The following is a 24346-nucleotide window of genomic DNA, read 5'->3' on the forward strand; positions in this document are numbered from 1 at the left end:
CAATTGCTGTTTTTGGTTGGTCTGACTCACTTCGTGGGTTCAGTCATCAAATTAAAAAAGCTGTCCAATATGGAATGGTGGTAGCTAAAAAAATTATTCTTTGTTTATGGAAAAAGGCATCAAAACCACTTTTTAAATCCTGGCTTTCTGAACTCTCTAGCACTTTGCATTTAGAGAGACTTAGACACAATCTTTCTGATAGCATTGCTGACTTCGAATCCACCTGGGAACCCTTTTTCAGTTACCTGTCAAGTGTCAAGGATAGTAGTTTGAAGTAATGACCTTTTCATGGTATGTAAGATCATTTAATTGCCCGTGCCCACTGGCCCAGAAATATATGCATAACATTGTTAACCTATGTATAAAGCTGGAGGAACTGATGTAACAATGGTTTTAAAATCCCTTTTTTTTTTTTTTTTTTTGTCTTTCCTTCTTTGTCTTTATAGTTGTTGTTGCTTTTTTGTATTGTTCTGTGTTGGTTAAAAAATAAAAATATAATATTCAAAAAAAAAAAAGAAATAAAAGCTATAAATACTTAAGATTAATATTTAATAGTTAAAACAATAGACTAAAATTGTAAAACACTTGAAAGTATTTTTTTTATTTCTAAAAAAAAAAAACCCTCTAGCCTAAACAATTAAAATGAAATTTTCAGTTTAAAAGTAAAATATTGCAGGTTAAACCTCTAGATAAACTCAACCTAAACTAAACAATCTGGACCACAAATGTGAATGCTTTAGACTAAACCTTTAAGTCATTTATATTTAAACTGTAAATACTCTAGGCCTAGGCTTAAGGTCTAAGGTTTTTAGAGCTGTAAAACTTCTAGGCTAAAAACATCTCTTTAAAATTAGGCTAAACAGCTCTAAACTGTAAACAAGTAACAAGAACAAAGGTCTAGACTCACATTCTGGACTACAGCTCCAGTTGAAACCAGATATTCACGTATACTTCAGGAAAATAAACACAAACTTTTTTTTTCTTCTTTACTGTCAAACATTACAGTATATAAGAGTTAACTTTTTCTGTTTAATATCAATAAATATTTAATTGAATTTGTTAAATGTCAGAATCAAACAAAGGGAGAGTTTTTATGTGTTTTTCTGATCACTTTCATCCACGTCAGACGTTTACATACACTGAGTTTATTGTGACAAAAAGAAAACAAAGTCAAGGTATTGGAGCGTCATCACACAGCCCTGATCTTAATCCCATAGGAGGTTCGTGGGCGTCACTGAAAGGGCGACTGTGGGGAAGAAGGCCTACAGACCTGACCCAGTTACACCAGTTCTGTTGAGAGGACTGGGCCAAAATTCCAGCAAACTATTGTAGAAAGAAACTAACTTGTGGAAGGATAGAAACATCTGGCCCAAGTGAAACAGTTTCGGGACAATTCTACAAGTGTGTGTACATTTTTGACTGATGAAAGTAATTAAAAAAATTCCATTAAATTCCCCCTCGCTCGTTTCTGACATTTAACAAATGCAAAAAATGTTAATATTTATTGATCTGAAACAGATAAAGTTGTCTCTGATTTATTGTTTGACAGTAAAGAAAAAAAATTATTTTCTAAGGTTTATGTGAATATCTGGTTTCAACTGTTTACATGCTTTTATACTAAAACTCTTAAAATTAAACCAGATTAACACAAACTATTTATAGCCTAAGCTGCAAACAAAAACTCCAGACTAAAACTAAAATCTGTAACTTTAACTCTGGAATAAAATATAAAAGACAATCTATAAGAACAGAACAGTGAACGTTACTCCCGACTGTAAAACCCTCGACTGAGACTTTGGGCCGTCTCTGTGCGAGCTGATCTCCGGATCACTCTGACTGATGATGTGAGCAGATTGTAGTGGAGGATCTTCGGCGTGAGATCAGACGCAGGGACGCGCCGTCACACAGGCTGTCGGAGTTAGTCGTCCTCTGGTGAGACGCAGTGAGGGAGAAATCTAAACCCCAGCTGAAAACGCACCATCTGGAGGCGGATTAACGAGGTGAAATAGTTAAAAGCGATTAATTAAGGCTTTGTGTGGAACAGATGTTTAGAGCGCGGCATTACAGGAGGGGAAAAAAACAACAAAAAGGTGTCGTTATGTAATGAAGAAGATAATTAGGACAAGTGATGAGATCATTACGATCGAGTGTTGTGTAATGCTTCCTTGGAGATTTTAATCAGCGGGATGCAAATGAAGATCTGCAGGTTTAATGAAGCAGTGAGTCGGTACTGACACCAACGGCAGAGAGGAAAAGTAAATGCCCCCCCTTCACTTCTGTAGCAGTAAAGCCACACACACACACACACACACGGTTATTTTCTACTTTATTGTCTCTACTTTAAACATTTAAGACTCAAATGTTAGAAACTTTAAACAGACTCTTAAGAGTTTCATTAGAAATCTCACTCTTCTGTAAAACAACGTTTAAAAGTCTACGCTCCCAAAAAAAACATGCCTCAATCAGTCACATTCATTTATTTTTTTTATTATCAATAGTTATTCCGTGTTTCCTAATAAACACACACCACTCTCAGCAAAATGTACAATTATGGTAAAGAGGGTTTGTAATCACATCTGATTGAATTGTGTGTGTGTGTGTGTGTGTGTGTCAGACTTTAGATGGACAGAACATTTATAACGCCTGCTGCACGCTGCGTATCGAGTTCTCCAAACTCACCAGCCTCAACGTCAAATACAACAACGACAAGAGCCGCGACTTCACACGACTCGACCTGCCTTCAGGAGACGGACAGCCCACACTGGAGCCCACCATGGCCGCGTTCGGTAACACACTCGCACTCGCACACACACACACACACACACACACTCGCAGTCACCATCACACACTCACACTCTCTCTCTCTATTCTGCTCCTCTTTTTCTTCTCCCTCCATCTCTATCCTCGTTTGTGTCTCCTCCCCCTCCCTCTCTTCCTCTGCTGTCCTGCTCTGCTCGTTTCTTCCTCATCCTCATCCTCAGCGTGTTGGTGTTTTAACTCGGCAGGTTAAACATCAGCTCTCTGTGTGGTGGAGGATAAATAATCACCAACAGTAGACGTCGTCCTCGCCAACACCTTAGCTTCTGTTCTCTCTCTCTCATACACACACACACACACACACACACACACACACACACACATACACACACTCTCTTTCTCCTGCTGTCCGCATTCACACCAAACGTCACAGAATATTCTCCTTATAGACATCCTGATGGCTCTCTGATGTGACCGGGTCACATGACCGGCCGTAAAACTTATAGTATAAATATGGAGACGTTGGGGTTCTAGAGTCACGCAGGGGTTCTGTGGTTCTCACTCGGGAAGGTTCTGGCAGCGATGTGAGTTTCACTCTGCTGTTCTGATTCCTTCTCCATCTGGCAGCGATGATGGAAATGTTCTTTCTCACCCACTGCCTTCTGAAACTGACACAGACACACACACACACACACACACACACACACTGAAAAAGCAGAGACATGGCCTTATCTCTGGTCTTCACACACTGAATGAGGGTCTGAGTGGGCTGGAAAACAGCATGAGAATAGATTGTGTGTGTGTGTGTGTGTTTTTATGGTAGAGGTGGTACTGTAAATCCCTCAGCTCTTGTCTGAGACCCTGTAAATCACGAATGCTGTCTGAAGGGAACAGGTGCTGTAGCTGCTGATAAGCTGTGTGTGTGTGTGTGTGTGTGTGTGTGTGTGTGTGTGTGTGTGTGTGTGTGTGATGCCAGCGTATAAATCTGGCCAGATTAATCTGCCCTGTGTGTACTCAGGACCGTCGGTGAACTCGGTGACGTCGAGCCGCAGTAAAACATTTCGAGATTGTCCTTTTATTAGCGCGTTTTCCAGCCGCGTGCGACGCTTCGACTAGCGCGTCATTCACAAACAGTGAAAAATGAAAATTACAAAATATGTAGAGAGCTGATTCTGAGGGGAAATATCTTATTTATTAGGGCTGCGCCATTTGATAAAAAAACAATTAAATGCACCGTTTAGTATTTAAACGTTTATTCGGCCCAACGGCAAATAACAACACAATCAATCTCATTATGAGGATGTTTGCTGATATTTATCGCTTTTTTACTTCACTTATTTTTTTACAGCCGTACATTTATTATTGACAAACTCAACATTTGTGTGTGTGTGTGTGTGTGTGTGTGTGTGTGTGTGTGTGTATTACCTGTAATAAACTGCAGCTTTTTATGATCCATTAATTTGCACTGGTCCACATCACCATTTAAGTTTTTGTGATGAATTGCGCGGCTCTGGTATTAATTCATAATCCTTTTGGAATAAATTGTTAATTTCACACATCACATCCAAACCAGCGGAAATTTATTATTCAAACCAACAAAACATGGATATTTCATAAAGAATAATCTATATATAATGAACCTGTAAAGTGGGCGTGTCTGTACTTTGGAGAATCTGGTGGGAAGTAAGATGAGTAACAGACACGTCACGATGGCGTTCGTCTGTTTGTTTGTGCCGCATCACAGAAAAACAACTGAAGGAATTTTAATGTGGTTTTCACAGATGTATTAACTTAAGTAACACACAGGCTTTGTTTGGAGGCAGTCGGCCCTTCAGTAGTTCATCACAAAGTTCTACAGATGGCGCTGTACATTTTTCAGTACGAGCTTGTGAGCGTGTCCCACGTGAGTGAGGGTTCCGGCACATCTAATATAGAACATACTTAATGAACTATACGAAGATGAATAACAACAAGAATAACAATAATAAGGAAAATTTTATATTAAGAAAATAAAACTATAATTTGCAAACCTTTTCCAAATATCAGTTAATTTTCTTTCCTTTGATAATGAAACTGAAACCGAGGCGTGACGTGTCTATCAGTATATACAGTATATAATATATATTCTGACTAATCAAATTAAAATACTTAAATATATTTAACACTTAAATATATCATCACTACTAACGGAAATAGTAACAACACTAACAGTATATTGAGTTTATATTGTATGTAAATGTTCGCAGTTTTCTTCCCCCGGCCCAAAAAATATTATTTCTCCTAAATGTCTTAAATCCAGATGTTTAGAGCAGGACAGGAATTTATCTTCTTCTTCGAATTTTTGATTGCTTTCGTCAATGTGGCTGATATCAGCCTGATACTGAACCTGGGTATGACATCAGCACAAAGATCTCAATGTGTGTGTGTGTGTGTGTGTGTGTGTAGGTGCTCCAGGGATCATCTCTTCACCATACGCTGGAGCGGCTGGTTTCGCTCCTGTTGGTTTCCCTCAGGCTGCAGGTAAAACGCACACACACACACATTCTCTCTCTCTCTCTCTCTCTACTGTTTCCTCATGAAAACTCCACCCACTCAACTCTTCCCCACATAATAAAGTTCCTGCCGTAGTCCTCACGCTCCTGTTGAGGCCGAGCGATCGGATCTGGACGTACAGCGCTAACACTCAGAGCCTCTGGCACGAACACGTCTTCAGATCGAGTCTGTGGTCGTGTGTAACGATTGTTCCAGACTCTAAATCAGGGTTTAACAGCATGAGCGTGAATCGTTTACTGTATAGAATTGGTTATTGATCAGCGATAAATCGAATATCCTGAACAGTTTGTGTCTTTTGTGTCTAACTTTCTGTATAAATTCAGGGCTGTATTTCTCACAACTCTCTAAATTACTTACATTATAACATAATATAAAATTGGTTTAAATAAACCAGCTTAATATTAGATATGAATCTGCCATGAGAAGCTGATATGGCAATAAATCCTAATGCAAACAAACAAACAAACAAATTTCACATTAATTACACCTGATGTCGTACACGACTCGAGTCGTTTGAGTTTGTTTAGTGGAATGACAAAGGTCATGACCCTGATCATAGCTGCATGCGTTATAGTTCCTAAAGCACCAGTGCATGCCCTTATGATGCATTATAATATCTGTTCATAAGGGTGGTGTGGACGCGAATGCTCTAATACAGTAACGGCAGAATGTTTTATATCCTGGACCCGTCGTATGATGATGATGATGTGATGTGTGATTATAAACTACTTGCTTTAAAATATCTGTTTATAAAATGTTAAAGCATGCTGTTAAAACCACAGGCTTGTGCTAGACTTTATTAAACATCGTTTTTTGTTTAATCTTAACAATTTTTGCACAAAACTACATTTACTAAAGAGTGAAAGGAAATAGTGATAACAAAGAAGTAAAATGTGTGGGAAAAATTTTTTTTTAAAGAAGAATAAATATTTGCTGGTTTTAAAGGTGCAGTGTTTACATGTTTATTACATTCCTGAAAGGACAGTAAGTTTCTTCCTCTTTTTACTCCTCCTCCTCCTCCTGTTGTTTATTAATAAATTCCCTGAAATGTTCTCGGACCTGAGCCATGATGCACCTGATCATCATCCAGAAACGACATCAGAGCTTCATTTTACACCCGAACTGAAGATCATGATTGGTTTCGGTCCACTGTTTTATACACCGTGTTGTGGCGTTGTTGTGATGGGCGTGTCCGTCTCGCAGGTCTCTCCATGCAGGCGATGCCCGGTGCTCTCGGACCCCTCACCATCCCCCCCTCAGCGGTAGCCGGGCGGATGGCCATCCATGGCATGCCCCCCACAGCCCTCCATTCTGTTCTCCTCGTCTCCAACCTCAACCCTGATGTGAGTGACTCCGCCCCCAGTCTCACCCTCGTCTTCCTTTTAAACCGTGCACCTCTCTCTCTCTCTCACTCTCTCTCTCCCTCTCACTCTCTCTCTCCCTCTCTCTCACTCTCTCCCTCCCTCTCTCTCACTCTCTCCCTCACTCTCTCTCTCTCTCTCCCTCTCTCTCTCTCTCTCTCTTTCTCTCCCTCCCTCTCTCTCCCTCTCTCTTTCTCTCCCTCCCTCTCTCTCCCTCTCTCTCTCTCTCCCTCTCCCTCTCCCTCTCTCTCTCTCTCTCCCCCCCTCTCCCTCTCTCCCTCTCTCCCCCCCTCTCTCTCTCTCTCCCCCTTTCCCTATCCCCCTCTCTCTCTCTCTCCCTCCCTCTCTCTCTCTCTCTCTCTCCCCCCCTCTCACTCTCTCCCTCTCTCTCTCTCTCTCCCCCTCTTTCACTCTCTCCCTCACTCTCTCCCTCTTTCTCTCTCTCTCTCTCTCTCTCTCTCTTACTTTCTCTCTCTCTCTCTCTCCCTCACTCTCTCCCTCTCTCTCTCTCTCTCTCTCTCTCTCTCTCCCCCTCTTTCACTCTCTCCCTCACTCTCTCCCTCTCTCTCTCTCTCTCTCTCCCTCCCTCCCTCTTTCTCACTCTCTCCCTCCCTCCCTCTTTCTCACTCTCTCTCTCTCTCCCTCTTTCTCCCTCTGTCTCTCTCTCCCTCTCTCCCTCCCTCTCTCTCTCCCTCTCTCACTCTCTCCCTCTCTCTTTCTCCCACTCTCTCTTTCTCCCTCTCTCTCCCTCGTTCTCTTTCTCCCTCTCTCTCCCTCTTTCTCCCTCTCCCTCTCTCCCTCTCTCTCCCTCTTTCTCCCACTCTCTCTTTCTCCCTCTCTCTCTCTCCCCCCCTCTCTCTCCCTCTCTCTCTCACTCTCTCCCTCTTTCTCCCTCTCTCTCTCACTCTCTCCCTCTTTCTCCCTTTCTCTCCCTCTTTCTCCCTCTCCCTCTCTCCCTCTTTCTCCCTCTCCCTCTCTCCCTCTCTCTCCCTCTTTCTCCCACTCTCTCTTTCTCCCTCTCTCTCTCTCCCCCCCTCTCTCTCCCTCTCTCTCTCACTCTCTCCCTCTTTCTCCCTCTCTCTCTCACTCTCTCCCTCTTTCTCCCTCTCCCTCTCTCCCTCTTTCTCCCTCTCCCTCTCTCCCTCTCTTTCTCCCACTCTCTCTTTCTCCCTCTCTCTCTCCCTCTCTCTTTCTCCCACTCTCTCTGACTGTAATGTTAATAACATTTTAACTTGGCAACTTCATGACAGAGAAAAAAGAAAGAACCTGAACTAGTTTTGTGGACCTTAAATATAAACGAATGAAAATTCATCATTCATTAATGATTGTAATTATTGACAAACTGCTGTTGTGTAAGAGGAATAAAACACTTGAGCATGCTGTTAGAGGACAATGACTAGCCTCAGGGTGAGAAAAGTAAATTTGTGTGAAAGTTTTTTAATATCTCGCCTTGCTCCTGATATGTTTTACGCATTTGTATCACGATATTAACATTTAAACTTTGTGGAACGTGAGCAGTGAGAGGTGCAGGCGAGAGCAGGTGCATGAACGAGCAGCTTTAATGCTGAATAAACTATTTTTTAAGGTTCATAGATCTTTAATTTTACAACTTCTGCATGCTGCTGCCTAAACTCCCCTAACTGTCATTCTGTCCCGTTCTGTAGAGTATATCACCACACGGGCTCTTCATCTTATTCGGTAAGAACAATTTTATCACTCGCCTGAATCAGATTTGTTGAGGGTTGTTTTTATGAAGGCGGCGCGGCCGAGGAGAGCGAGGAGCTGTTTCATCACCAAGGCTGGCACAAGGTTTACTGATACAGGACGCCAATGTCCATCAAATAAAAACACACACACGCACTCACTCGTACACACACACGCACTCACTCGTACACATGTTTATTGTCCTCACACTTTAATAAATGTCAGCGGCTGCCTTAGCCAGATCGTCTGAATGATATGTCCGAAAATGTTCCTCACTGCGACTCCTGTGAGTTTAATAAAGCAGTAGAGACGTGTGTGTGTGTGTGTGTGTGTGTGTGTGTGTACAAAAGCCCTCACAAGTGTATTAACATGCAAAAGATATCTTGTAAACACAATACACTAACAAATACAACGCCAGGAATAAACAATGCAGTAAATAAAATCTCATTCAATTTTCTATAACACATTTTTTATACCACTATAGTAATATAATCTGAATTATTCTAATGCAGAAATGTAGAGTGAAAATATAAAATAAATGTATGTAATTGAAAATCTCCTAAAATCTTGGAAGAATGCGCTAAACCATGTGCTAATGTTAGCGCTAGCCGTCCTTGACAATCTGCAGTAATTCTCTGCAATAATCTGGAAAAATTCCATCAGATTTGATGAAGTTTAGCATCATAGCAATAATGTAGCACACTTCAGCTAATTAGCATTCATCAGTGGATAGTGGCATTATTATTATTATTATTATTGTTATTATTATTATATATTTTTTTGTGAATTTAATGAGTGAAAGGGCGATATAAGGTTTCTGTATTAATTAAATAAAGTGTAAACATTAGAATATCACGGACATGTGATTTGAACGGTGAGATTTTATGCACTAATGGTGAGTGAAATGTTCCGAGTCATTTTGTAAAATACATGAGAGAGAAAGTCGGACTCGGATAGCCTCGGTACAGCCCAAACACCAGGCTGATGGATTTTTTATTCTCCAGGTTTGACATTAATATTAATATTTTTATTTCCTGTTGCATTATTTCCGGGCCTCTTGCTGTGCTATAAGGCCTCTTAACGAACTTTCTGCAGTTCTGGACTTTGACCTCTTGAACTTTTCCACATTTTGTCAGGTTACAGCCACAAACGTGAAAGTGCTTTATCTGGATTTTATTTACCCGACCGACACAAAGTGGCACCGGATTGTTAAGCAGAAGGAAGTCGCCTAATTAGCCAACGTCCACCTGTGTGTAACTTAATCCCAGTATAAATACGGCTGCTCTGTGAAGCCCATTACCGAACATTAATGCAGACGCAGCATCATGAAGCCCAGTGAGATTCTACTATACTGAGACTAAATTACACACACGTGAACTCTAATTACTGATTAGGTTCCACTGGAGTTTAGGTAGAGGTGTTGGAGTAAAGAGGGCTGAATACAAATCCAGGTTTTTATTTGTAAATAATTCTGAAAAACATTTATTAACCGCTTTCCTTCCGCTTCATGATTCTCTGTCACGTTGTTTTGGTCTGTCACATAAAATCCCAGTAAAATACATCTACGTTTGTGGTTGGAACATGACAGAATGTGGGAAGGGTTAAGGGGTGTAAATACTTTTGACACACTTGGTTAAGACTGTGTGTGTGTGGTGTATATTAATATCAGATCTTGTCTCTTGTGTGTGCAGGAGTGTATGGAGATGTTCACAGAGTTAAGATTCTGTTCAATAAGAAAGAGAACGCGCTGGTGCAGATGGCGGATCCGACCCAGGCCCAGCTCGGTGTGTGTGTGTGTGTGTGTGACGTCCACGTGGACGCTGACGAACGTCGTTAATACACTTCCTCATTCTTTTCTCCCGATGTATTTATTCCTTTGAACCCTTTGACACGGTTGTGTTTGTTCTCAGCGATGAGTCACCTGAACGGGCAGCGTCTGTACGGCAGGGTGATGCGCGTCACCATCTCTAAACACCAGACGGTGCAGCTTCCCCGCGAGGGTCAGGAGGATCAGGGCCTGACCAAAGACTTCAGCAGCAGCCCGCTGCACCGCTTCAAGAAGCCCGGCTCCAAAAACTTCCAGAACATATTCCCTCCATCAGCTACGCTGCACCTTTCTAACATCCCGTTAGTGACATGTGCACACACACGCACACACGCACACACACGCACACACACGCACACACGCAAGCAGAAACACAGAAAAATAATTAAACAACAAAGTGCATGGTGACGTGTGTGTTACATGGGAGCTTGTGATTAATCTAGTCAGTGCTTGTGTGATTATTGCCTTCGTAAAAAAATTCATAAAAACTTTTTTATTTGTTTGATTCGATTTATTACTTTTTAAGTAAATAATTGAGTGTAAATATGTAACAACAAGCTTTAAATGTAAGCTCCTTCTTTACAAATGTAGTTCAATCATCATTCACACAGCTTTGCCTTTGTGTGCCTGTTTATTTGTTCTATAAAATATATACGTCATGTTTATTTGATAAGGTCATGTGATGTGCAAAAATGTAGCAAAGGCTACTGTGTTATTTATAAAATAAAAAAACATTGGTGTTAAATAAGAGAAAAGTTAATGTTTGGTGTCCAAAGGTGCAAGAGAACTATGAATATAATTAACCGGTGAACTGAGATTATTGATCATTTAAAATCAAATTAAACACCAGAACGAACTTTTTCCGTTTGAACTTTTCCAGGCCGTCTATCGGAGACGACATGCTGAAGGACCTGTTCTCCGGTTCAGGATACAACGTGAAAGCTTTCAAATTTTTCCAGTAAGTTTTTATTTTAAATTCGTCTGAACTTTACAGAGTGAAGATTAACTGCTCGTTCTGTTCTTTAGGTTTCTTTAGATCTGTGTGCATGCGCTCTCTCTCTCTCTCTCTCTCTTCTCTCTCCCTTCTCCTCCCCTCTCTCTCTCTCTTTCTTCTCTCTCTCCCCTTTTCTTCTCTCTCTCCTCTCTTTTTCTTTCTCTTTCTCTCTTCTCTCTCTTTTCTCTCTCTCTCTGTCTTCTCCCTCTCTCTCTCTCTCTCTCTCTTCTCTTCTCCCCTCTTTCTCTTTTCTTTCTCTTCTCTCTCTTCTCTTCTCCCTCTTTCTCTTTTCTTTCTCTTCTCTCTCCTTTCTTTCTCTTGTCTCTCCTAGGTTTTTTTTCCCTGCACACTTTCTTCACTGTCTCTTCTCTTCTTGTGCTCTCTCTTTCTCTCCACATGTTCTGCTCTCCTTTTACTCTTTCTCTGTCTCTCTCTCTCTCTGGGCTCTCACTGCTTTCCATCTGCACTCGTCCTGCATACTCACCGTGTTTTCTCTCTCTCTCTCTCTCTCTCTCTCTCTCTCTCTCTCTCCTCCGACAGGAAGGACCGTAAGATGGCGCTGATCCAGCTGGGCTCGGTGGAGGAAGCCATCCAGTCCCTGATCGACCTCCACAACTACGACCTGGGGGAGAACCACCACCTCAGAGTGTCCTTCTCCAAATCCACCATCTAGCAGCCGTTCCCCTTTAACCCCCTCAGCGCCGCCGCCGCTGCTGTTCTGTTCACGGGTTTAAATTTAAGAGACGAAGTCTGACTGACAAACTTCTGTAACTAAAGACGTGATTTAAAAACACTTTGATACTGAAAAATAGACAAAAAAAATAAATAAACGACAGAGACTTTGGGTAGTTTTAGAGATTTTAGGGGTTTTAAAGTTAAACAGAGTTAGAGACTACTATATGACCTTCACACAGCCGTAGCTGAAGGTTTTTTGTGTTTTTTTTTTTTTGTTTGTTTTTGGTAAGCTGGAGACGTGTGAGCTTCGATTCGATAGCACCGAAGCTCCATTTTTATTCGTTTTATCTTACAGCCATTGCAGCACAACCGTCTCTGGATGGTTTGAGCAGAACTGCAGCAGAAACTTCATGAGAAGGATCTCTATTTGACTTTGCTGGAGAACTTTGGAGATGTTGCCGAACATGAACGTGGACGTGAACATGGATGTCGATGTGCCTGTAGTGCTATATAACTGTTAACGTTTCACCCAGGTGCTCCATCCAGCCCTCAGAACTGGAACCTCACTGGATAGGCCACGCCCTCTTTCAATGTCCGTGATGTCATCACTATGTGCCGCCGGGTAAAAACCCTGTAGCGACGTTCCCTCACCATCGAGAGCCATCTTTCACGTAGCAGTACAGTGTCTGTGTAATGGATGAGGAACAGTTCGGAGAGTTTCGTCAGTCCTGCTCGGGATCTGTGAATATATCATGAAAGATTCTGAGATCTCCTGCGGGATGGGGTTCATTTGAATTGTTTTTAAAAACGATGAAACGTCACAAGGCGAGACTGTTGTGAAACCTGCGGACGTTTTTATAAGACACGAACATGCATGATCATTCCAGGAAAGAACGTCCGGCTGTCCATCAAGCTGGAACACTCCAATCAGCAGAGCCCGGCTGTCAGGAAGCCCCGCCTCCTGTCATTTAAACGTCATTTTGAATGTGAATCATGTAGCCCCTACCAATGAACGATGCTTTCTGGTTGCTGATTGTCCCTCTTGTAATCAAATGCTTTTTTCCTTTTAACTCTCATTAATGATTATTTGAGTTTTTTCCTTTTCAGGTTGCGTCCTCCGAATCAGAACAAGTCAAACTGATCTGATTCCATGGAGGGTTTTTTTTCCCCGTCTCTCTCTTTCTCTCTTTCAGCCTTGCTGTCCCTCCTCCACATGTCCAAAATTAAAATAAGCAAAAAAAGAGAGAGAGAGAGAGAGAGAGAGAGAGCTGTCCTTACTGAAACACTCCAGTTCTAATTCCGTGTACATCGTGTGGTGAAACGTGTTGGTGAAGTAAATTAGGCCGTGGTTTCAGTCGAGTGGAAGAAGAAGTGAAAGATTAAAACTTTCAGTGTGTAAATAAAAAAAATGATAAAACAAACGTACAGGAAAAAGAGCTTCACCCTGGTCCTGGAGGGCCGAGTGTTAAAACAGGGTTGCCAGATCTACAGAATGTTTTTTAAACACTCTTTAAACTAATTGGTCACTAAGTGTGAACGCTCCACAGATTAAATAGCATTTAAAAAAACTATAGTGACATTTCTCTATTAAACAGAGCGTTCTGCTCATGGAACATTAGTGGAATTAATCCAGGAGAAATCCAAGGAGAAAACTTTTTCACAAACTTTACGCACATGAAGTATAAATGATTTTTTTTTTAAATACACAGATATATTTAAATACATTAAATTGCCAGTGGTTGGCACATTGTTGCCGTGTAGGAGGACTAAAACACGTTTGTCCCAGCGTTTCCCGTGAGACATCAAAGCTCCGTGTATTTCACCATACAGATCTGGCAACCCTTGTTCTCACTTCACTTGTATCCACATTTACACAGGAATGCGGATCAGGAGTGTTTGATTGGATAAAGATCGGACTGCTGGTCCTCTTGAGGATCAGAATCATCCGCAACTTTAAAATCCCCACGATGGGCCTCAAGATGGCGCTGCTCCTTTTCCTGAACAAATACCTGCCTTGTTATTTTTCAGGCTGTGTTGTTCCACAAAATTCATTTATATATAAAAAATTCAACAATAATTTGGCATAGAAACTAAATGAAATGCAGGACAAGGGACAGTGTCTTTTTTTTAATTTTTTAATTTAATTAAATTTCATTTTATTTAACCTGAAGCGATAGATTCCACCCTTCGCTGACACTTCTCTAAAGAAAAACATTTTTCTTTGAAGTTTACAGTCTTACATAACGCAGAACTATTCAGGTCTATTTATCTTTAACGATTGTCAAGATTTTTTGGAGAAAAAAAAGAAGTTACTTATTTTTGGTAATTTGTTCTTTTTTATGGAGAGAAACAAAACAAAACATTGAAAGAAAAAAAAAACACTCACCAGGTTTTTGTACCACTATAATCATTCATGACATCATGGTGAAAAGAAAAAAAAAATCATCATATTTACTGTGTATTTACTTCATTTTCTTATGTGCCTTAAAATGTGTTTATAATCAAGATAGGTCTTATAAATATTACCTAAGATATCTTAAGTACTATTTTGTGCGGTTGGTGAGAGGGTTGATTTGTTGATTTCTATTCGGTAAGCTTTTTGTTTTCCTCTAGTTTTGTTTTTAGATGTGTATTTTTGTGGGCACTCAGTATTGTGTGGTCTTTTTATCCAAATCATAAATGAACGTTTGGTGCTTTAAAGGCACACTGGAGAAACAAAAACAAACAGTTTGGTGTAAAAATGCTTGGTGTTATGCTGTGGGTCTCCCCTGTCGTGTGTGTGTGTGTGTGTGAGAATCTCAGCTCGTTTTCTCTGCATGATGAAATGCTGTGAAATGAAGATCACGACTCTGTGATGGTTCCCGTGTGAGGATGTTCTCATCTGGCTGTAAATCTGTTGCTCTAAAAGATTTCCCAAAAGTCTCTCTATTTTTAGTCAAACATTAAACCTTCAAAACCGTTGCGTTTAACAGCTAAGTGCAAAAGTTTCGCTGCTTTTTGATTACTATTAATATCTTACTCTTAACCTAACCTACATATTTTGACCTCATAAGGAAGGAATGTTTATGAAATATTAAAACGTTTAATTTTATTTCCAGCAGAGTTTTTCTCAGGAACGAAAACTTACAGAAAAAAATGTGAAATGTATTAATAGTTTCTTATTAATTAATCTAATACTGGTTTTCGATGATATATTTGAGACTTTCGACTCCACCCTGCGTAATTCCATCCGTGATCTTGATTTTCTCACCAAAATCTTCCTGAGTGTTTTCCTCAAATCCGAATTCACCAAAATGATGAATTATAAAGGTGCACAAACTTTTGCATTCAACTGTATTTTGGCCCAATAAAGAACTCTTAACAGCTCCAGGCTCTTGATTACAAAATTACAGAATGTGAAGTTCATTTTCTGTGATGTTGCATTTAAAGAGGTGATATTTCGGGGCTTTAGGAAACTTAAGGCGTCATTTATTGTTTAAAATCTCATCAATGTAAAGTGTGTGTGTGTGTGTGTGTGGAATCCAATTCATGTTTACAGTGAATTTCTGATGTTTCTGAGCAGAATGATCTGAGATTTGTGTGTGTGTGTGTGTGTTGTACTTATCTTATTTACTGTATCTTATAATCAGATTAATTTAGGGGGTGTGGCCTGTTTTTTGCTCTGTAGTGATTTTTTTTTTCTTTATACATTATTTTCCTCTTATTTGTAAGGATGTGAAACTGGATCAAGATGGCTAGGCAGTTGTGTGTGTGTGTGTGTGTGTGTGTGTGTGTGTGTGTGTGTGTGTGTGTGTGTGTGTGTGTGTGTGTAGAGAGAGAGTGAATGAGAAGGAAGGAGCCGGTTGGTGGTGTGTGAACAGTGTGACGCTGTATGCTGTAATCTATAAAAGCTTTTCATTTATAAACAGGAGAAAAAGCCAGACTTGTGATTTTATAACGTGGCACTAAACGCAGTTCACTCTGATTACATTTTCTCTTCATCACACTCACGTCTTTTATTTTCATTTAAAATAATCTTTTTTGTCCTGTTTCGACTCAGGCAACATCGTCCCTCCATCACATTATTCTGTTCAAATCCGCCTTCAGTTTTAAAGTTTTTATTTTTATTTTTATTTTTTTAAGTGGTTTACATTGAAACTAAACACAGAAATAACACAGGACCAAAGTTTATGTGCCTTTCATCCATCTATCGAGCTTATTTGTAACATTTCCTTCCGGGATGTTTATCAGAAATCAGAACAGATGTTTTTATGTAAATGCTTTTCTTTCTTTTTTTTCATTATTTCTTGCATTCCACTGAAGTGTCTTTGGGTTTTTATTTGTTTTCAAATCTATTTCCCCTCGAACACAAGGTAAAGCCATAAAACACATCAGAATCTCATAATATCAATTAATTTCCCCTGTTAATGAGATCCTGCACCGATGCTGAATGTTTCGTTCGTCATTCCATTAAATCTACATAAATCCTTTTTTTTTTTAAATAAAAGTCTCGTTTAATACAGTCCAGATTTACCCAAAAGAAAAAGAACCATAAATTATCCAATTCTCATGTCACCTTTACACAAATTTACTCACGAAAGCTTTATTATTACCAAAGGAATTTGACTCAAATTAGACTGATTTAGACGTTAAGCTCTGAAACGCCATAAGCAAGAAAAATGCCATTTTATAAAGAATTCAGTTACGGGTGTTTGGGCTGGTTTTTGTGCTCTTACTCCAAAACCTCAGTAGGTTTTTGTGGGTGAAATATTTATTCACTAATATCACCTACCGTATGCGGGACCTCGTTAGGGATGAGTAATTAATTAGCACATAAACAATGAGTCACTATAAATGATGTTGCATGCATTGTTTTTGTTTTACTGAACATTTGTTGTATAATTGAGGTAAAAACGCACACAAAAGGTTTATTCAAATGCAAAAAGTGACTTCTGTTGCACTGGGAAAAAAAAAAGGTTTTAAGCTATTTCTAAGCTTAAAGTTTCAGCCATCTTGACTTGTTTTTTTTTCTATTTTCTCTTTTTGGTCTCTAAACAATCTGGGCTACAGGTTTACTGAATCAGAAGGGAGGGACATAACAGCAGAACTCAACTCAGGCACGATGCACATACAGAAAGTGCCTGCATCCGACCTCACGAGCCTCACCTCGCCTTGAAAATCCCCTATTTATAACGCATATGAATATTAACATGAATGTTCCACTACCAAAACAAACAAGTGCTTGTAAATATGTGCTCCCTTTTTGTTTTGTTTGAACCTGGCCAAAAAAAAAAAAAAAAAAATCAAAAATGAAAAGGTTTCTGGGAACAAGATACAACACATCAGTTGATCTGAACTGGTTTTTATATTTATGAAAATTCAACACGTTTTAGTTTTTTTTCCTGTATTTTGATATTGCAGCAGGACCAGCTTTTTATTTGTAAAAGTCGTTTATGTGACGTTTGTGAGGATAACGATGGAGAGACGAGCAGAATTCAGTTTGAGTTTGATGTAATAAAAATGCAAATAGATTAAACTATTAAAGGAACATATTTTCTAATTTCTTTGCAGTGCATGGTTGATTTGGAGTTTTCCTTTGTGTGTGTTTTTTGTATTTGGTAGGAAGATTTTTTTTTTTCTTCTCCCAAATGGCTTATTATGCATAATTCATTATTAGAGTTAAAGCTATTATTATTATTATTATTATTATTACCTAGAGTCTCTCCTGATTTTTTCTAATCTACTTTAATTGTAGCATGCCTCGAATAAATGTCATGACACCTGTACATTCCTCACTCCTCTGTCTCTTCGTGCTTTCCCCTTTGGGTTGATCTTCTGATCTTACACACTTGGAGATCCCTGCAGTACCACATGTAACCCTCTGACTGTCTCTGATCTCTTTCTGATAGAGACGTTCACTCTGGCACTATAAAGAGTTCATTTCTGCTGTAACATCTGACTGATCGACTGAACCTCATCCGCTCTGCTCCGTTTCGTCACCTGTGGTACTGGAGTGAATCCCAGGTTCTTACCTAATCACTGTCTTTCTACCTGCTCTGTTCTCTAACACGCCCAGACCCACCTGGAATGCCCCTGCACTGGTTTTTCCTGCTCTAACACTCACTCAGATTCACTTCCTCCTTTATTCTCATCTTCACACCTCAAACTACACATGACTGAGGACAATTTGTAAACATGGGGATGCAATAGTTCTTGTACTTTGCAAACTTTTAAAGCCATTAATTTCTCATATTTACAATTTAATTTACAGTTTGGGATGTTACAGATTGACAATTTAAGACATCTGCATTATTATACAAATTAATATTTGAGGTGTTACAAATTCACCTTTTATCATCTGTACTCTGACTTTTTATAAATCTTATAGTTACAACCCAAACTTTAAAAACTTTTATAATGTACCAACTATATCAGTTTCTTTAGACGACACTGAGAGAGTTTAGTACATTTGTATACTCGTGTACGATTACTGACTGTAACACCCCCCCCCCCCCCGCCCCCCGTCTTCTCCTCCTGCAGGATAAACACATGGACAAATACAAACAAACAAACACATAACCAGAAAAACATCTGGGGTCTGTTCTTCGTACGTCGCTAACTCAGTTAGCTGGATTTGATTGTTGTGGATTTGTCCTGATCTTGGATTGTTTCGTTCTTCGATGCGCTTCTAGCATTTGGTGTCATAGCAACATATCCGTAAGCTTGAACCTGCTCGGGAGCAGCTTTATTTCATGTAAACAGGATTTAGCCTGCGCTCCTGGCGGGTTATGATTGGTTGAAATGGCGAGGTCACATCTGATTGGTTAAAGAGCACGACTGACTCACGTGGAAAAAGAAAAGTATATGCCCCCTGCCATGGACAACACACACACATAATCGCTATCAAATATTATATATGAACATAAATTCATAGGTTTATTGTTATCAAATATGATATTACTATTATAATAAACCCTAGGCACGAGACAGCCGTCAAGACCATTAATACAAATTCGTGTATAATGTTTATTTTGTAACACATTTATTTTTTTAGGGGTTTGTCATAAAAATATGCTATATATAATATTATATATTAAAAATAAATATTTTATAATGATAAATTGGACGAAACTAATTTTATTATAAAATAAACAATATAAAAGTATACATAATATTTCTATTTTTTTCATGTACAACATATTTATTTTCATATTGCTTATTTTATTTTATTGTCTCATGTAATTTGTAATTTGAAAACCATAAACTTGTGAATTTATGTTCTAATATAATATTTGATAGCGATTACGTAGGGGGGCAATCCATGGCAGTGGGGCATTTCAGCGCATAACACGTTATGACACGTTACAAAAAAAATTGAGCCGCTCTTTTTCCATTTCATCAACCAATCAGAGGGCTTGTGATCAGTGTTTCTACTGTCGATGCATATCGCCTTTTAAACCAACGCACGAGCGCGCAATAATCCTAGACAACTCAATCCAGCCATACGAATTATCAACAACAGGTGGCTCGAAGAACCGACTTAGTCAGATCGTAATCAGCACGATGATCTGATCTTAGATGTGTCAGTTCATCTTGGATGTGTCAAGCGACGTACGAAGAACGGACCTCTGAGTCTCCTCCCCACTCTGTTCTGATCTGATCTTTAGACGAGCCCTGTTGGATAGTTTCCTGAGATGATACTCCAAACTGTACAGTGTTGTAATTTACCAGGGGTTAAAGGTCAGAAACATTCATTTAACATGAGAACCTGTCAGAAGCAGACAGATCATGTGTAGCCTTTTAAACAGTTTTCCAGTAATAAAGTGGGGATTCAGTCACGTTTAAAGATGAGTGCAAAAGTTTCTACTCCTGAAAAAAAAAAAGACTACTTGATGAGGGCAGTTTCTGTTCATTTTAACTGACGTTTTAGATCAATGACTAGTTTCAGGAACACGCCCACATCGCATTTTAGAGCTGTATTTAAATGCAGTATGTATAATCAGTTTACAGGTTATTTATTTGGTTAAAACTCACAATATCCTGGTTCTTCACTGTGTTCTAGAGCTCAGGTTCTCCACCCTGGGGTCCGTTCTTCGTACGTCGCTAACTCAGTTAGCTGGATTTGATTGTTGTGGATTTGTCCTGATCTTGGATTGTTTCGTTCTTCGATGCGCTTCTAGCATTTGTTGTCATAGCAACATATCCGTAAGCTTGAACCTGCTCGGGAGCAGCTTTATTTCATGTAAACAGGATTTAGCCTGCGCTCCTGCCGGGTTATGATTGGTTGAAATGGCGAGGTCACATCTGATTGGTTAAAGAGCATGACTGACTCACGTGGAAAAAGAAAAGTATATGCCCCCTGCCATGGACTCCGCCCCCCCCCACACACACACATAATCGCTATCAAATATTATATATGAACATAATTTATAGGTTTATTGTTATTAAATATGATATTACTATTATAATAAACCCTAGGCATGAGACAGCCAAATAAATATTTATATATATTAAAAATTTATATTTTATAATGATAAATTAGACGAAACTAATTTTATTATAAAATAAACAATATAAAAGTATACATAATATTTCTATTTTTTCATATACAACATATTTATTTTCATATCGCTTATTTTATTTTATTGTCTCATGTAATTTGTAATTTGTAAACCATTAACCTATAAATTTATATTCGAATACAATATTTGATAGCGATTATGTAGGGGGGGCAATCCATGGCAGGGGGGCATTTCAGCATATAACAGGTGTTACAAAAAAAAGTTGAGCAGCTCTTTTTCCATTTCGTCAACCAATCGGAGGGCTTGTGATCAGTGTTTCTACTGTCGATGCATATCGCCTTTTAAACCAACGCACAAGCGCGCAATAATCCTAGACAACTTAATCCAGATATACTAATCATCAACCACAGGTGAGCTCGAAGAACCGACTTAGCCGGATCGTAATTAGCACGATGATCTCATCTTAGATGTGTCAATTCATCTCGGATGTGTCAAGCGACGTACGAAGAACGGACCTCTGGTCCTGCAAAACATCCTTGATGAACCTGATCATGTGACGTAGCAGCAGCCAATCAGGGGTTTAATTAAATTAGTTCTGATTAATCAGTGGGGTTTAGTGAAGAGGCTGAGAGGAACATTTACAGTGGCGGCGTCAATGCAGTCACACAAATAATACCTTCATCTTTCTCCTTCCCTTCCCGTCTTTGTCTTACTCTGTCTGTCTGTCTTCTGATAATGAAATCCCGCCTTTTCCTGAGAAGATTCCCGCCGATGGGTGAGTCACGTGACCTGGGGAGCTGTGTGTTGTTGTTTTCTTATGTTTTAAGACAAACGTTTGCTGTGTTTGTGATTTGGTGTGATACTGTGTGTTACACACTGCTGGTGTTCCAGGGGGGGTGTTCCAGAAAGCAGGTTATGTGACATACCTGTTTAAGAGTAAGTTAGTGGATAACCTCAACTTTTGGTAACTTTCTGGGTATGTATGTAACCATAGCAACTTACTCTCTGAAGATGAGCTGCTCGGTAGGAGGTTATGTTTGTTCCAGGGTCAGTTTGTTTCAGAAGGTTATTGAACATGGCGTCCCTTTTGATGAGGATCCCGTGGACGTGGAGGCACAAATTTTACGAGTTTTTTCACCAGGAGAGAGTTATAAGACCGCATATTATTATTTTTTTATTTCCTAATCATTATTTAAAAGAGCGATATTGTTTTTCAATGGAATCCGTAATTTACTTAACACATCTCTTGAAACTGCATATTGTAAATATTGTAAACAAACCTCAGGTCTGGGCTTAGAACAGAAAACATTCTGTGCATAGCACTTTGTTTTTTTGCATCAGGGCATTTTTTTGTACAACGTGGGCGATGCCGAGCATGTGGGAAAGGCAACTGTATGTCTGGCACTTACACTTCACACAGTTCCCTGGACATAAACCTCTGTGTGTATTAAAGAGGAATTCCACAGAGTGACAGGTTTGTCCTTTGTAGTAAAATCAATGACGCATATTTAATATGTAGTCATACTATTTATATCTACTGTATACACGTATTCATCCTGCACACACACACACTCGATCCTTCCATATATGACTTTCTATTTCAGGGTTTCCAAATGTAATTGGGTGCATTGATGGCAAACACATTCCTATTAAAGCTCCTTCAATAAATGAGGGAAATGATGTTAATAGGAAATCTATTCATAGTAGCAACGTACAGGTAACAACCTAATTTTGTGTGCTTCATTTTTTGCCTTGTTAAAATCATTAAACTCATTATTTTTTTAATATGTGAGGCAACTCACATCATTACTGATGATGATGCAAAATGGCCAGGATCTGTGCATGATGCCCGACTTCTCCACAAGTCATCATTATGCCAGACATTTCAGCAGGGTATGTTTTGCTCTATACAATGTTTTTTTTTTTTGTTTGTTTGTTTACTATATTAGTATTGTACACTTAAATCATTACAGGCCAGTACAATGTTTACTTGCTGGGGGACAGAGAACACCCTTGTCTGCCCTATTTAATGACCCCCTACCCTGAACCGCCGAACCCGGGCCGAGGTGGAGATGACCATAGGGATCCTCACGTCTAGGTTTCAGTGTCTGCGTGGGCTGTGGGTCAGTCCAGAGAGGGCATGAGACATCATAGTGGCTTGTGTTGTGCTTCACCACATTGACACTATAAGAGGAGAGAGCCACCTTCCTTATATTGAAGAAGAGGCCCAGGGGAACCACTACAGATTTTTGCACACAACAGAGATGGAAGACTTTGCACTGGTCTGCTGCTCAGTTCATTTCTTTATTTCCTAAAAAATAATGAAAGTAAAAATGAAATAAAATGTTTTTTAAATGACATTGCTTTATATACACAACACTTTTATTATGCAACAGATTAATATTTACACAAGTTCTGACTTTTTCAGTTTCTCGTGTTGCTTTTTTAATGGACAGCCTTGTCTCTTCCAGTTGAAGCTGTATAAGGTCCATCACCACCAGTTAGACGGGCTTCAACCTTCTGTCTCTTATCTACATGACAGAGAGAATATATACTAAACCATGTTTAACAAACAGTTCAGTGATGGTGTAATCAAACACTAACTGTGTGCAGAATGTTTTTGTGTTTCATTTCCATTCGGCTTCTGGCTCCAGAAGGATTACACCTTATTAAATAAGAAACCATAAACTCCTGCTCAGTGTACACTGGGATTCGAACCTTAAAAAATGAATGCTTTGATTTACCAGCCGAAGGGACTCTGTTCCTCTCTCTTTAGTTCACTTTGATTTTACATTCTGACTCGTGAAATCGGTGATCCATTAAACATGCCTTAATGTCCGCACCGTGCACGCGCACTAACTCTGGGCCACCAGTAGGGGGTTAATTCAACTTCCTCCGCTCAGGGGGTTTGGAACCGACATACTCACGGTTAGGATTAACCAAATAGTAAATTAACCAAGCTTTCTGGAATACACCCCTGAAGACGTCCTGTGTGTGTGTGTGTGTGTGTGTGTGTTTGGCGAAATGAGCTCTGTGAAGTGACTTGCAGTTTGTGATAATGGCCACCAGGTGGCAGTGATGTATAACTGTAGATCCGTTGGTTTAGAAACAGATACTGACTCACACACACACACACCACTGTGATCCACCTGTCTGTGCATGAAACAATAGAAATGATGTCAAGTGCCCCAAATAGAAAAGAGGTCCAGGAAACACTTGAGCAAAAAATTATGGCACCCCTTGGTCAGGCAGTAGTGATGTTCACTGACCAGAAAAAGATGCGTATGATCTGATCTCATCTCATGTGTCTCAGATCAACTGCGTATAATCTGATCTCGTCTCATGTTGTGTCTCAGATCAACTGCGTATAATCTGATCTCGTCTCATGTTGTGTCTCAGATCAACTGCGTATAATCTGATCTGATCTCATGTTGTTCCTCAGATCAACTGCGTATGATCTGATCTGATCTCATGTGTCTCAGATCAACTGCGTATAATCTGATCTTGTCTCATGTTGTGTCTCAGATCAACTGCGTATGATCTGATCTGATCTCATGTGTCTCAGATCAACTGCGTATAATCTGATCTCGTCTCATGTTGTGTCTCAGATCAACTGCGTATAATCTGATCTCATGTTGTTCCTCAGATCAACTGCGTATGATTGATCTGATCTCATTTTGTTTTTTAGATCAACTGCGTATGATCTGATCTGAGGAAGTGGAAATGATACAGAGCTCAGAAACAGATAAGCATCAGACAACATGAGGTTTAGACGGCTGTCTGATCAGTGAGGGCGGCTTGTTTGGGAAACAGTGATAGTAACTCATCATCATCATTTCTTATACCACAACAGAATGAGTGATTTCCTGTTGTCACTTAGCATTAGCAGCTACAGTATAAACACTCGATCCCTCACCGGCCTCTCTTTATTTTTTCTCTCTCTGAAGTTAATAAGACAAAAAAAAAATCACTTGTC

General features: G+C 39.6%; 1 protein-coding gene across 1 annotated transcript in view; it reads left to right on the forward strand.

Annotated features, from left to right (window-relative positions):
• ptbp3 (polypyrimidine tract binding protein 3) overlaps positions 1–17408 on the forward strand; it is a 54545-nt gene extending 37137 nt beyond the window's left edge. The window contains exons 7-14 of the mRNA XM_053515737.1: positions 2615–2786; positions 5203–5277; positions 6514–6653; positions 8336–8369; positions 10067–10159; positions 10286–10502; positions 11081–11158; positions 11735–17408. Of these exons, the coding sequence (XP_053371712.1) occupies positions 2615–2786; positions 5203–5277; positions 6514–6653; positions 8336–8369; positions 10067–10159; positions 10286–10502; positions 11081–11158; positions 11735–11867 (942 nt within the window). The 3' untranslated portion in view covers positions 11868–17408. The remainder of the gene's footprint in view (positions 1–2614; positions 2787–5202; positions 5278–6513; positions 6654–8335; positions 8370–10066; positions 10160–10285; positions 10503–11080; positions 11159–11734) is intronic.
• Positions 17409–24346: the final 6938 nt, after the last annotated feature.

The sequence above is a fragment of the Clarias gariepinus genome, chromosome 17 (genome assembly GCF_024256425.1).
Source record: "Clarias gariepinus isolate MV-2021 ecotype Netherlands chromosome 17, CGAR_prim_01v2, whole genome shotgun sequence".
Classification (NCBI taxonomy): domain Eukaryota; kingdom Metazoa; phylum Chordata; class Actinopteri; order Siluriformes; family Clariidae; genus Clarias; species Clarias gariepinus.